At 39.7% G+C, this 14,609-nt stretch overlaps 1 protein-coding gene across 3 annotated transcripts in view; it reads left to right on the top strand.

Moving 5' to 3' along the window:
• The window catches only part of frmd4a (FERM domain containing 4A), a 145,416-nt gene that overhangs the window by 48,842 nt on the left and 81,965 nt on the right, over nucleotides 1-14,609 (top strand). Inside the window, exon 1 of one of the 3 annotated variants that reach the window (XM_066684571.1) lies at nucleotides 9,193-9,373. The exons of the other annotated variants lie outside the window; for them this stretch is intronic. Coding sequence (XP_066540668.1) covers nucleotides 9,308-9,373 — 66 coding nt within the window. The 5' untranslated portion in view covers nucleotides 9,193-9,307. Of the gene's footprint in view, nucleotides 1-9,192; nucleotides 9,374-14,609 lie in introns of those variants that run through there. 3 annotated transcript variants of the gene reach the window in all.

Below are 14,609 nucleotides of genomic sequence, written 5' to 3'. Positions count from 1 at the left end.
GGCCTCCAGCTCGCTCGGCTCCACTGACCAGACTGGAGCTCTTTGTAGTTCTACAATTACAGACCGGAGTCTTGTCTGTTGCACTGCATGCTTTTATATGCATCTTATTTGGCGCCACTTTTCACCCTGTTTTTCAGTGTTCGGGAACACTGTCTAGAGAGAACCGCGACCCTGAAATGGAGAAGCGGAAAAGAAAATGTATGTATGTATGTCTAGAGGGAGGAGATCCAACACTTTTATGTACATAGATGTACTTGAATAATTATGTTTGATTTTCCGACTTCTATTTCAAATGTGCTTTATGGCTGTGATTGAACAGTGACAGAAATAATTGGCATCCTTCAAGAAGATGACTGAGTTATTATATATTTATATATTGTTGCTGTACAATTAAACACATGTATCTCGATTTTTGTGGATTTTTAGTTTACTGCACCATGTGAACACAGCGGCGGTACGACGGAGTTTTAGGGCCACAGCGGTAAAAAAAAATAAAAATAACAAGATTCCGAGATTAAAGTCAGAATTCTGAGAATTGGAGCAGACACAGTGTAACAGAGTAGAACTCCGGCGCCCACGAGGCTCCATCGTGTTACGGCTCGGACTCGTACAAAAAACTAAAGACTTTATGCATCTCAGTCAGGGGCTGCGTCATGTCTGTGAATGCGTTTAATAAATAATTCATGCATAAGGCTTTAGTTTTTTGTACAAGTCCGAGCCGTAACGCGATGGAGCCTCGTGGGCGCCGGAGTTCTACTCGTTCTGTATCCATCACTTTCGTGATCATTAATTGTATCGTGAAACTACACGCCCTGGGTTCGTGCACCGATTCAGGGTTTAAACACTAATCGCACTGTGGCCCTGATGTGGAAGAGAAGAGTGTTTATTCCTGAAATCTATACCATAGCATAACTTAAGCAACACATTGCGTTCCACAGTTACACTGTGTCTGCTCCATTATACGCAGCGAATTATTCTGACTTTTTTTCTCAGAATTATTCTTTTTTTCTCAGAATTATTCCGACTTTTTTTCTCAGAATTCTGACTTTAATCTCGGAATCTTGTTTTTTTTTTTTTTTTTTTACCGCTGTGGCCCTAAAACTCCGTCGTAGCGGCGGCCATTGAAATTTACAAAGTTAAAATGTTTTTTTTCCCTTCTCCTTTAAAGTTACTATTTTGGGAGATACGTGCTTTCAATTGGACAGAGACTATATGTTATATACGGAAAGGCTGATGACTGAGTTACAAGCCAGGCTCAGGAGGGGCTTTTCTTTTAATAATTGAAAGGGTGAAGCTTTGGAAAAGCGCACAAGAAGGATAAAAGAAAAAAGAAAGCAACGAGAGAGAGGGGGAGAGATAGAAAGAGGAAACGAAAGATAGGTATAGAAAGAGAGGGAGGCTGGTGAAGCAGACACAAAAGAAAAAACTCTGACAGAAAGAGGCGGTGGCATTTCTGCACTTTACTGCAGTGGAGGTGACCTTGATTCAGACACATAACTAACACACACACACACACACACTTGCATGCATACACAAGTACACATACACTCTCTGTCACACACACACACACACACTCACACTCCATGTCCTAGAAAGAGCTAAGTTGACAGTGTAGAGCGTGACTCAGCATCAGGACAGATGCAGTTCTGCAGCACTGTTTTTGATGAAGCTTTGGTCTATAATCATGTATTAATGCTCTCTAAATCAAACCAGCAAGTTCTGCTACACACACACACACACACACACACATATAAACACATCAGCTTTCAGCACATTCAAATGATGTGCTGGCACAGCAGGTTAAAGTCAGAGAGCTGTAGGCTGAGGGTTAACTGAAGGTTTTATTTGCTTGCATCTGATATACGGCTTTGTTCTAACACCCCGTTCTCTTGACCTGAGCCATGTTTAAATAAACACAGACTCTAATGTTAATACTTTTGGTGAGAGCAAATTATACCTTCCGGTGAAGCTTACTGAAGGGGGACGGATGACTGAAAAGAATTTGGCCTGCAGTTCTAGGAGTCTTCTACTTTGCACATGAGCACATTCTGCTGTAGTATATAGGTCATGTAGAAACAGGGAGGACACAGGGTTGGTGGAGTTTGCATACAAGAATCTGGGAAGGAGGAGTGTTATGAATGATTATTTTTCCAAAACTTACTGCTAGGGGAGGAAAGTTAGTGAATATAAATGCAGATACAGTTTTTTCAGAGAAGTGGCCTTCTCAGGGCTACGCTGAAAGGCAGCCAATGGTCTGTAGTGTCGCATCAATATTAAAATCAATTAAAAAATCTTTGATATAATTACATTAAAATCTTAGCTGTTTTCAAATCGAGGACATTAACACAAGCCCTACAATATCACCCCCCCCACCCCCACAATCCCCACCTCCTCCCCCGCACACCTCGTTTAGTCAAAAGAAGGAAAGGCCTTTTTAACTAATCCATGTAACTATCGCAGGAAGGAAAGTCCACTTTAACTAATCAGTGTCTTTGTCACTAAATGTTCAAGGTAAGAATGACTCGCCAATCCTCACTGCCACCCCCCAACCCCCCCCCCCCCCCCTTTAACACATGTTGTTTGTTAACTCTCCCGCACCTGTTTCCTTTGTCTTGCTTGGACTCCATGCTGAAGGTTCTTGCCAGTAAAAACAGAGTGATGTTGGCAAATTTCCTAGTTTTTCTTGATAAAAACGTAATTACAACATATATAACATAAACATATTTAAATGACATTGATCCAGCTTTGCCCAAACATGAAGGAACATCATTACACCGTTATACATCTCCCTCATAGGGAGATTTTTGATTGTCTCTTGTGTTTTACACATAGTGAATGACTTCAGTTCAGTGGATTAACAGGGCACGGTCTGTCAGCTACTGTTAAGGACAGTTAAAGAGGCTTTGGGTCATGAGGCTTAAATGTATTGTCACTAAGTAGTTGACCTGACTTTACTTTCTCTGCTCTCATGCTCTAATTCAGTGTGTTAGTGTGTGAGAGAGTATCATAGTGTGTAATGCAGTTCAGTTTGAGAGTTTTTCAAATGCTGTGATTTGTAAAGAAAACAAAAACTGGAAAACTACCAAAGTACAAAAGTGGCTTTTGGCCACTCAGTGACTGTCGAGGCTGAGCAGTTGCAGGCTATAAGCCAGCCCAAATCCAGCAGTTGTTTAGAGACAGCCTCTAGTTCCTCCTGCCAGGATGTTCATGTTTAAGGTAAGAGGATGTTTAGAGAAGTTGGCAGAGTCTTACTAAGATGAGATGTGTGTGGAGATGTGTGCTCACTCCTGGAATGTGCTCACAATATTTTTCTCACTCTGAAATGACCTGGAAATGCTGTTAGGCTTTTTACTTGTTTCACATGTAAACACATGCATATGTATATGTGTAGCACCAACAATTACGTAATAATGTTTGATTTTTCACTATTGCATTTCAGTTCATTAGAATAAACACCGAAGAGGTTTTGCCAACTCATTTACATAATTATCATAAAGAATTTCAGTATGTGTTGTGATACATTTACTACATTTACTAAGTGGTGCAGAAAGAATGAAGTACCTCCTTTTTCTGCTGAGATGTTTTTTCTGGACCACCAACCGGGTCGGCCTAGAAGAGGCATTTTCGCTTACTGACTGACTGACTGACTCCTAATATTGAAAGGTGCATGCTCAAGTAGGAACTGTTAGTTCAGCCATATTTCACATTCCAGTTTGTGAAATAAACTTGGAACCATTCTGAGTGTTTCCACCGACACAAACTGGTTCGCGACCCAGAAACATTTGTTCCCAGCTGGAACCAAAGAACAGTAGGTTCTTTCGTGCAAACCGTGGCTGAATAAAAGGAAATAAGGAACATGCTCCGTTTGTGTGTGTTTCTGGGGCTGTGTTTGGTACAACACCATGCATGTTGGTCCTCACTCGCCATTTGTTAGTTCACAAGCTCCACATTATGACTTGGAACACAGCAACATTTACACACGTATTATATCACACACAGAGAAAGGAGGACTGCTGAATTTGTCTTATTTAATGTGAGTGTGTGTCTTTCCCCAAACTATCATAAAAAGAGAAGTGGTGGGGAGATATTTTGTGGCGTTAGTGTGTTTATAAAACTCCATATAGCTGCACACAGCCTCCTAAAACTTTATATGCTTTAACTATTGAATAAATAAGTCATTGTAATTCTTAAATATTCTGGGTCTTCTTTGCTCTTTGGTGGTAGATCATCTATTATGTATTTTTTAATAAAATGAACAAGAAAAACACTGATGCCGGTGTTTTGTATTATGAACAAAACTTTGTGCTCCTTTTTTCATTTCTGCATTTACTAGTCCCACATGTAAATAAAGACATTTATAGAAATATTTATCAATCTTCAATTCAGCGTATGTTTTGTCCAATAATGTTTTAACAGTTTTATTACTAAAAGAACAAATTGACAATTTTTGGATTTTTTTTATCAAATGTGTGGTGGTTGTACAGCCCCCCAAACACTTGCTAGATATTTTTACCAAAGTTAAAAAGGGGTTTTGCTTTAAAAGAATTTTTAAACAATCTAAAGTGCTGACAATTAAGACAGAACAAAAAACAGCAAAGGAATCTTTTTGGTATTCTTTCATAATGGGAATAGTGTGTTACTGATGAGCTGATTCTTAGCAGCTTTCTCTTCTGCAGGGTTGCATCTATATAATGTATCTGTAGGAAAACAGAACCTTCATTAAATGGCAACATGTTTGAAGCATTTAATGACTTTTGGAGCCCACAGAAATGAATAGGTAAATGTAGATTGTTCTGAGTGGATCAGTGGTTTGTGACAGTTATTAGTTATTTAATGTTCAGTGGTAAGATTCTATTTAATGATTGGTGGATTTTGATGTGGGTTGCAGTGTTGTGACTGCAGTATGAACTGTGTCTCCTGAGGGGAACTGACGGGCTGAGTACAGAGTGACATCAGCAGGATCATGGGTCATTATCATGAATACTGGCTCTTAGGGTCAATAAGTCAGCAAGAGATCAATGTCACGGCTGTGTGTCTTTGTTTGTGTGTGTGTGTGTGTGTGTTTCAATTTGGCAGAGTTCTTATGGATTGTAGGTGTCATACACAAGCCTCTTGTCAGTATTGTTATTTTGACAGTTATCACTAAATTACCTGCATTCCAGCTTGATAATTCAGGGTTCAGTTCAGGAGTGAGTAAACATTATTTTTTTTTATTTTTTTTGGGGAGGGGGGTGCCTTTTTAAACCTGGTTTTACTCTCAAGATTGTTGTTCATTTGAAAAATAATTCTGTTGATGTAATACATTTCATAAATAATGTAATGTACGTGTATTAATCCATTCAATTCAATGCCATTTTCAGGGTGGTTAATAATGCAAAGAGTAATCTGTTGTTTAATAGTGTCATTTATCAAGTGTCATTGTAGTAATGGGTTGTCTGATATCACATGTATGCATGCGCACACACACACACACACCTGGCTTTGTCTCCATCTGCACAGGAGACACAGCTATAGAGTAATCCTCACGCTAACACCTTTAATGACCCTCATTACAGGATTTGCCCATGGGGCATTCAGCCAGGTAGGAGTTAAAGGTGTGTGTATGTGTGTGCACCTGTTTGCATGTCTGAAGCCTAGCATATGGTTTGATTTACGTTGCTGAGACACTAACAAGGTTGTAGCCGCAGCTGAGACATGGATTATACAGATTGTATGTTAACATTATGGTAGCCTTATGTCCAGATGAGAGAGTAGAGACGAGAGGTATAGGGGCAGTGGAAATTAAAGGGAAATGAAAATGAAAAATGTGTCTAATTCTAATACTTTCATCTTTTCATCCTTTCAATCATGCTAGTTATTTGGATATTAATTTAGTCTATTATGATATAGTGGTTAATGCATGGAGCCCTAATTTTTATATGTTACAATGTGTAACATTTAAGTGTGTGTGTGTGTGTGTGTGTGAGAGAGAGAGAGAGAGAAAGAGAGAGCACAGCATGTTATGGAATTTGAAGTAGAGGGATATTAATGGATCCCATAGAGAGAGACTGAATCTTTAAATACTCTGTGGAAAACAGTTAGGACAGTGTGTTTTTTACATTATGCATAGCAGTGTTTGGGGAGCATTAAATATGAATGCGTATTTGGTTCATATTTTCTGATTTTTTTTATGCAGTTACCTTAGGAACCAGATAGACTAAGCTCTGAGTTTTCAGCATGTAAACACACACACAAGCAGGTGTGGATGCATATGCGCTCACAGGATGAGGCCTGTGGGTGTTTGAGTTTATGATCATTCCTGAGCTCTGAGATATTCTAATGAATGCCAACAGATGGAGAATAGCTGGCGTCAAAAGCATTACTCAACTGGAGTCATAACCTAATATTACAGCGCTCTCTCTCTCTCTCTCTCTCTCTCTCTCTCTCTCTGTGTCCTTTATTTCTGTCTGTTTTTGTATTGTTAATTCATTTTTATTGTGATATTGGTCTTGGCAGTGCTGATACTGCAGAAGGTCATGCAATGCAAACGAGCCCTTTCTGTGCTTAAATGAGCGCTTGACCCTGTTTAAGAAACACTGGTATGAGTTTTGTGGGCTTTCGATGTAAACCAGATTCCATCAAAGTCATTGTGGTTGGGTTTGAAGTGGCTTACTGACTTTCTTTACAGTGGTAGTGGAAGGAAGCAAGGGTCACAGTGTCCCTAGAATATCCAGTGACCCAGCATATGGGAAACTTACGATGGTAAAGTAGTGGAGAACCCAGCAAAAAATACAATGTGGACACGTGACTTTCCCTTGAACCCTGCATGTATCTCTCCACCATGACTTGATAAAAAGACAATAGGTTATATGCAGAATATATGACATGAGTTTATTTCATATATTACATAAAAACCTTAATATAAGAATTTGGCCTAAAACATGTGTTTTTTAAGTCTAATATAGTTATACAATGTATTTGTATAAACACTTTAGATGTCTGGTTTCATACATGATGGGTCCTCACATAAATGGGTTTAATGTTACACATCCAAACACTCATCTGAAAATACTAAGCGCGGCAGTAACACCGACGTGGTGGTGATGTGTGTTGTGCTGGTATGAGTGGCTCAGTATGAGATTGTAAAGCCTCAGTGTCACTGCTGGACTGAGAATAGTTCACCAGCCAAAAACATCCAGTGTCCTGTGTCCACTGATGAAGAAAAAAGGAGGGAGACAACACAAACTGCAGCAAGAAATGTTCTACTGTCTTAGACTTTACATCTACAAGGTGGACCAACGAGGTTCTCTTTCAGTCCCAGCTCAAGCCTGGTTCGAATCAAGCTGAGTTGGTATTAAATGTGACAGAGCGCTGATTGGCCAGAGAAATGCAGACCTCCGACACAAATTATCGATTTGTAAAATGTCCGTGTTACTGCAGAGATCACATTTGTTTTATTAGACACACAACAGCAGCTCCTAAAATTACCCCATGATCTTTTGAAGATGTTCAATCACTCCATGGATTGGTGACACACTAAAAACTCCAGCAAGAGCCGGATGTGTAACAACGAAGGGCAGAGAACCAAACCAAAGAACCAAATGAATACATAATGAGTAAACAGAACTTAAAGTTACCAAGACGTAGTTGTGGTTTTCAAAGCCTGCGGTTCCCCTTTTTGCAGCATCACTGGCTCCATTTTGCGGGGAAGCTGTGGTAGTGGAAAAGTGCGTCAAGCCGAGCTGGGTCAAGCTTTTGTTTATTGATTATGAACACTTGTCCACTGGATTATTCCACTCTTGTCACAATAATAGTAACGCCTTCAGAAAGGAGCCCCACCTCAGCCCTGAGCAATGAAAACCGCCCTTCCTAATCTTCTGCATACCGTCCAGGACACATTCAATAACAAAAACAGACCCCCTTATGCTCTTACGTAACAGCAGAGGGCCGGCACATTGCCTTGTTTTGCGGTGGGATCCTTACAGAGAGGTTCCGTGCTGTTGCGGCTCACACAAAGCAGCATTGATGAGCAGGCCTGTGTGAACGGGAACCACAGACACACTAACGACTGCTGTGAAACCTTGCAGCCCCAAATACACACAAAGAGATCCACTGTGACTGCACTGGCACCAGGAAGAGACACATGCGCGTACACAGAAATCCTCCTAATCAGACAGACATTCCCAGTAATGAAGTTATGAGCGTATGTGCAGATGACCGGTCTGTCCTTTTTGGTCTCCATGACACCCCGTATACAGACAACAGTCATGAACGAACATTCATTTATGAAATATGCAATTGTGCCTTATTTAAAAATGGATCATTTTCAGGAATTACACAAGGAAGGAAGTATGGAGATGAATTTTTCAGCATCAGAAAAACAGTGCTTAAATATTATGTAACTTTGTTCTTAAGAAGCAGAAAATGCATTTAATGTCTGAAACTGCATTTTGAGAGGGGTGTATCCCTGCAGACTCCTTTTAAAAACTGAAAGCAGGTCTACAAACAGAATGGAAGATGTAATAAAGGCAAAGGGAGGAGAATTCTTATTAGATTGTGTTACATTTGGATGTCGAGGTTTCTGCGTGATATATTTTAAGGCTTTTTTTTCTTACACAGAAACATTGAATACATAAATTCACCAGGTTTTTTGTCTGTAAATTAAATAAAGGTTGGTCTCTATGTGTTTGTAAACGAGGGGAAGTCTGAGTGTAGTCTTAGAGAGAACAAGTTGAGTGAGGTGGGGAGTGTATTCTTCTGTAAGTGAATGGCATGTTGACACGGATGATCATTAAATCAGACCAGAGCTGAACATGACTAAAGTGGACATGGACACGGACACGGACACACACACACACACACACACACACAGAAAGAGAGAGAGGGCTGGTCACCCTCTGAAGCAATTACCATCTCACACGCACTAAAGTTGGACTGACTACAGAGGCACAGTGACAAAGGGACTCTTTCTGTTAGCGTGTGGAGAAGAGGATGTCCCGATCCTGCATCTAGAGCAGATTCATGAAGCTCATGCAGAGATATTTAACCACAAGTATCTTCTCAGGCCTTTGAACATTTTGGACATTTGGATTGAGAGCAGATGTGAGGACAGAAGACAGATGTTTGGTGCATATCTATGTTTCATAAATTCTGCATATTCTGCTTGTTTGAGCTGGACAGCCGTTTTGGCTTCACTATGACTTCTTGATAGCAGAAGTGGTCGCATAACTTCAACAGTGATTATTTGAGCCGATAGTAGTTCACTTTAGTGCCCATTTAGGCTAGCTGCAGGTTCTCTGAAGGTTGGTGTGGAGCTACGTGTGACATCATGACTTTGGCAGGTCGACTGGACGAGCTGGAGACTACACTGGAACACATGCTAATGGATGTGTTTGTAAGTCAAATTTTTCTGGCTTTTTTATTTATTTATTATCTTGCATACTTTCTTTGTATTGTTTTCTTCTGCATCTGTCTATGGCCTGTTCTCAGGCATTCCCTCACTGCTCCTGCTCTTGCTGCTGCTGCTGATGACGTTGCTTCATTACCGTGAAGCATTAAAAAATCTCACCTGAGTAACCCTCTGCAGGCTAACACACACACACACACACATACCAGGGTTTAATCCTAGGGCACAGGATGTGAATGAATGCATCCTTCTATGTGTTTAATTACATGCCCACATGCATGCCTTTGTGTGTATGTGTTTTATTGTGGTTAAAATCACAAATGTACTCATTTTTACTTAAAAACAACTCATTAAAACTGAAATTTGCAATGAAAATGCAATGGATTAAGTAACACTTAAAAAATCTAGTTGAGCACAGTTTACTGTTATGCTGATTTTGCATCGCTGAAATGTTGAATTTCACTGAAATAATGATATGAAAATCATCACCCCAGATTTTGACAAAATATTCACCATAAAACTGAACATGAAACACTACTGAACCTACTTTTAAACCTACTGAACACTTTCTGAACACACCCTTCTGAAACTGAACTTAAATCAATCAGTCATATTGAATTAGACAATGAATTTCAATTTATCCATTACAATTTCTTAACATCTTCTGTCTGTATTGTGCTCATTTAAATACATTTCAAAGTTGACCTCATTGCTTTCAGTTTTTATTTGCATTTCACAAATTTTCTGGCCTCTTTGAAACTGAGTACTGTATAATAACTCTATGCATGCTTGCGTTTTTTCATAAAGAAGATGATGAAATGGCAGGCATTTTACAATCTAATAACTACAATTTTCACCTTAACATTGTGGGGTCATTTTCAATATATGAAAACAGCCTTCCCCTTGTGAATATTCAGTTGTGTTTCCCTTGCTTTAATCTTGTCCTTAATGTGTGAGGATTTGATATACTACGAAAATACCAAACTGTGTCTGGTATGTGGAGGAAATTGCGTGTACTTGTCTTAGAAATTGCCCCCTCCAGGGTGTATTCCCGCCTTGTGCCCAATGATTCCAGGTAGGCTCTGAACCCACCACGACCCTGAACTGAATACAGTGAACCCTCGTTTTTTGTGGGTGGTCTCGCACATCCCCCAATTTTTGCGAAGTAGAGGAAAGATATTTTTTATGTATTTAATGAGTATTTGGACTTTTAAAACCCTCCCTGTACTGGTAACAACCCACCATTTGCATTAAACAGTCATTCTATAATGTTTTTCAGCTGGAACTACATGTGATATCCTACCAGTTTCTTTAATAGAGTATTTCCTAAGCTGTGATTTAGCATAAGTAAATTTCACTCGGATGTGGACATGAACAATACATGTACTGTACGTAAGAAATACTTGTAAATGATATATTTTGTCACCTACAGGCCTAGTCTAATACATGTAAATAATAAAAGAATACTTTTAATTTACACACCATAAGAAAATGATATATTTTGGCACCTAGTCTATGCATCTTTCACTGTTTTCCTAAATTTTCCTTCAATATCCGCGATATAGCGGCCATAAGCCCCCTTGAAAAAACCCACGAAGTAGCGAATCCACGAAAGATGAACCGCGAAGTAGCGAGGGATTACTGTAAGCAGTTACAGATAATGAATGAATGAATGTCTTAGAAATTGTTTGGCAGGACCATATGGCCCAGAGGAGGATCATAGGCTTGTTTCCCTCAGTTCAACCCCAACTCCATATTGTTTACTCTCTTCTTTCCTGGTCCTGGTGATATTTTTGGAAATAATTTGGTTGTCCTCTGAAATACCTCCTTCTATTTCTGTCTTTTACATGTCAGAAGTAGAGCTGGGCTATGTTTAGTCTGATTCTTTGTACCTCTCTCTCTCTCTCTGAGAGGTGAACAGAAATGCTTGTTTCTGAAGAGCAGGTTGTCCTAAATTCAAGCGTCACGTGTGTTTGTAATTGTAGCTTGAGGCTAATGAGGCAAAGCAGCAGCTGCTGCCATTAGATTACCTCTGATTATTCCTGCATCTTGTACAGTGTGCTAAAGCCCAAATAAAAACAGTGGGTGAGTGAGTGTGTGTGTGTTTTTGAAAGTGAGATCCACTGGGCTGGGTGGCAGAGGGTATGGGCCGCATTTTGTCACTTGTCGCCATGGGAACGTCAGGGTGGGCTAAAGGCCAGTGCTGGCCATGACTCCATTTTATTACCCCCTTCATCTCCCCCTCTCACACACACACAAACACACACACACATACACAAACAGAGAGTGAGAGACTGTGTGTGTGTGTGTGCCTTTGTGTCTGTGTATTTGGCTTGTTCACTTGGCACTATTGCAATGTTCCCACTGTATTGAAAGTACTGTCTATTGTGAGCGCACCTATTTAGAAGGCAAGTAATTGTTACTGTGTGAGTGCGGGGTGCAGGGGACCGGGGTGTGTAGGGGGTTGGGTGTAGCAAAGGGTGGGTGGTGAATACATGCTTGGGGGAAATATATAAATAGAGTTTATTAAGGTTATTTACAGTTTTTTTCATCAGCCGTCCTCATGAAGCAAATATTCATTATAGATATTATGTACAAACAGCAGAAATCAGTCTGTCCAATGGCAGTGTGTGTAAACACTTCATAAAAGTCTCTCTCTCTCTCTCTCTCTCTCTCTCTCTCTGTCTGTCTGTCTGTCTGTCTGAGTGTGTGTGTGTTGTGTGTTTGCTTCTGTGTGCTGTAGAATAGGCCATTTTTCTCATTGTTGATTCAGATGGCAGAGTGCATTGATCGAGTGTTACGCAAGTCCTCCTTTTTGGGACGTTTTGTATTTGGGGAAAAGGGAACTCCCTGTTTTCAGAGAATTGCTCTAATATTTTCCATCTCATAGCTCTATTTTATCCAAAGAAAATGTCTCCATTCTTTTCTTCTTTTATATCTTAAGTAAAGATCTTATTTAAAGGACAGTAACTAATATTACTCTGTAGTATTTGATTTAATCAATACTTCACAACCTCTGTATATTTCTTGTCTGTTGCTTCAATCACAGGTTAATGGAACAAGTTCCTTTATTTCTCAGAATTACTTCATAATTTAATAGTAAAAATGTAAACAGTCTGTTTCCAATGACTGAGCTAGGTCAAGCTTTTTTCCTATGTACCAAAAGTGCCTTCTAAAGCCATTCAAAATAAAATGTATTCATCCATTGGATACAGACAGAGGGAACAATGAATTTGGTTTTTTAATGTAGAGAAGTCAAGTTGTCAGTGACTGTTTGTAGGGAGACACTCAGGTGGTCTCAACAACAAAATAAGAAGTATGCCCCGTTCACATTCATTAAAAATTGTATTATACATTCATTCATTCATTCATTCATTGTCTGTAACCCCATATCCAGTTCTGGGTCGTGGCGGGTCTGGACTGTGGGGTACATATCCCACAGTGTTTTTGGACTGTAGGAGGAAACCAGAGCACCCAGAGGAAACCCATGCAGACACAGAGAGAACACACCACTCCTCACAGACAGTCACCCGGAGCGGGGCATGAACCCACAACCTCCAGGTCCCTGGTGCTGTGTGACTGTGACTGGGCGATATGAGCGCAAATCAATATCATGATTAATTATATGTTTTACCACTATTACAATTAATTAATTATTATTTTGTTTTTGTATTCTAGTTCAGTGTACTGTAAATATGCTCCAGTATTAAATATGGAATATTCTTTCTGTAATGTTGCTGGGATCTTGTTCTTCTCTTGTTTTCTAAGCACTGTTTATATTTGGTGTGTGGTGGTGCTTTGGATGTAAGTGTTTCAAAATGTCTTAGGCCAAATGAATAACCAAGAAAGTATTTTTATATTTACCTGTAATTACCATTAATAATACATGTGAAAAGTGCATACTATTAATTAGTTGTTGAGACCACCAGAACGTCTCCCAGTCAGTCATGCACAAAGACTTCTCTATACATTTAAAAACAAAATTCATTGTTCCCTTGATGAGTATCCAATGGATGAACACATTTTATTTTGAATGGCATTAGAATGCACTTTTGGTACATAGGAAAAATGCTTGACCTGGCCTAAAGTTATTTGTCCAGTTCACAGTCTCAGCTCTAATGGCTTGACCACAATAGTACACCCAGTAAGGCTTGAGTAGTTGGTGTTCTACAAGTATTTGTGTTCAGGAGTCCCTTAAGAGGCTGTAAAACCTCACTCTGCCAAGTGAATTATTCAGAACTGTTCCAGAAAACATTTCAGATAACTCTCTCTCTCTACTCTCACACTTTCTCAGAAATATCTTCTCTCTCGACTCTCTTCTGTTTCTAACAGTATCACACATTATACTTTGAATTTGTTCCCCACCCAACATGACTAATGTGTGGTTAATGTGTGTCTGATTACTCTGCGTATGATCACGCAGACTTCGGGCACCACAGTAAGAATATTCTCACAAATAGGCTTTCCCATTCCCACATGGGCTCTTACAGCTGCTGAAAGGAGGGGAGATGAATGTATTTGGGGTTGAGACCCAGACAAACTGATGCTGCATGTTTTTGTGTCTGATTCTGAGACTTTACAGCATATCTTTTAATTTATGGATGCTCATTATGGATGGAGGCCAATATGGAGCCTCCAACATAAGCACAAAACACACAAAGACACACTCACACTTACATAGCCATGGGCTAAGATTGTGAAGGCTTGTGTGAATAGGAGAGGTCTCTGGGTCTCAGAGCAGAAGCAATGCTCCACTTCTCTATTAAAACAGTTCAGCTATAGCCATTGTACCAACTCAATTAGTCTACACTATTGCCTACAGTACTCCTCTTTCTTGCTCTCGCCCTCTTTTCTTCTCCCTCCCTCTATCTTTTGTGTTCAGAGCATGTACTTGTGTTACTGTGAGGGGCTCGTGGGGATCTTGTGTTGGTTGGAAAACATAAATTAATTTACCCAAGCTGGGAGTGTGTGACAGGTTAATTTACAGAAGAAAGCAGGAGTTTGTGAACCATGTGCTCAGACCTATTGACTAAAATGGCTTGTGTTTGTTGGGATGTGTGTGAGAGGGTTTCTTGTTTGGTTTTATACATTATCAGTTCAAACATTCTCAGAATTTGTGGAAATTCCAATGTTAAACAAACCAATTTTCCAAAATGAATACTGGTCTTTACTGTTTCAGATGCTTTCTACAAAAGTTACATGCTTAATCATTTTAAAACTAAAG

This window comes from Hoplias malabaricus, chromosome 11, assembly GCF_029633855.1.
Source record: "Hoplias malabaricus isolate fHopMal1 chromosome 11, fHopMal1.hap1, whole genome shotgun sequence".
In the NCBI taxonomy this organism is placed as follows: Eukaryota; Metazoa; Chordata; class Actinopteri; order Characiformes; family Erythrinidae; genus Hoplias; species Hoplias malabaricus.
This window is presented reverse-complemented; position numbering and strand designations above follow the sequence as displayed.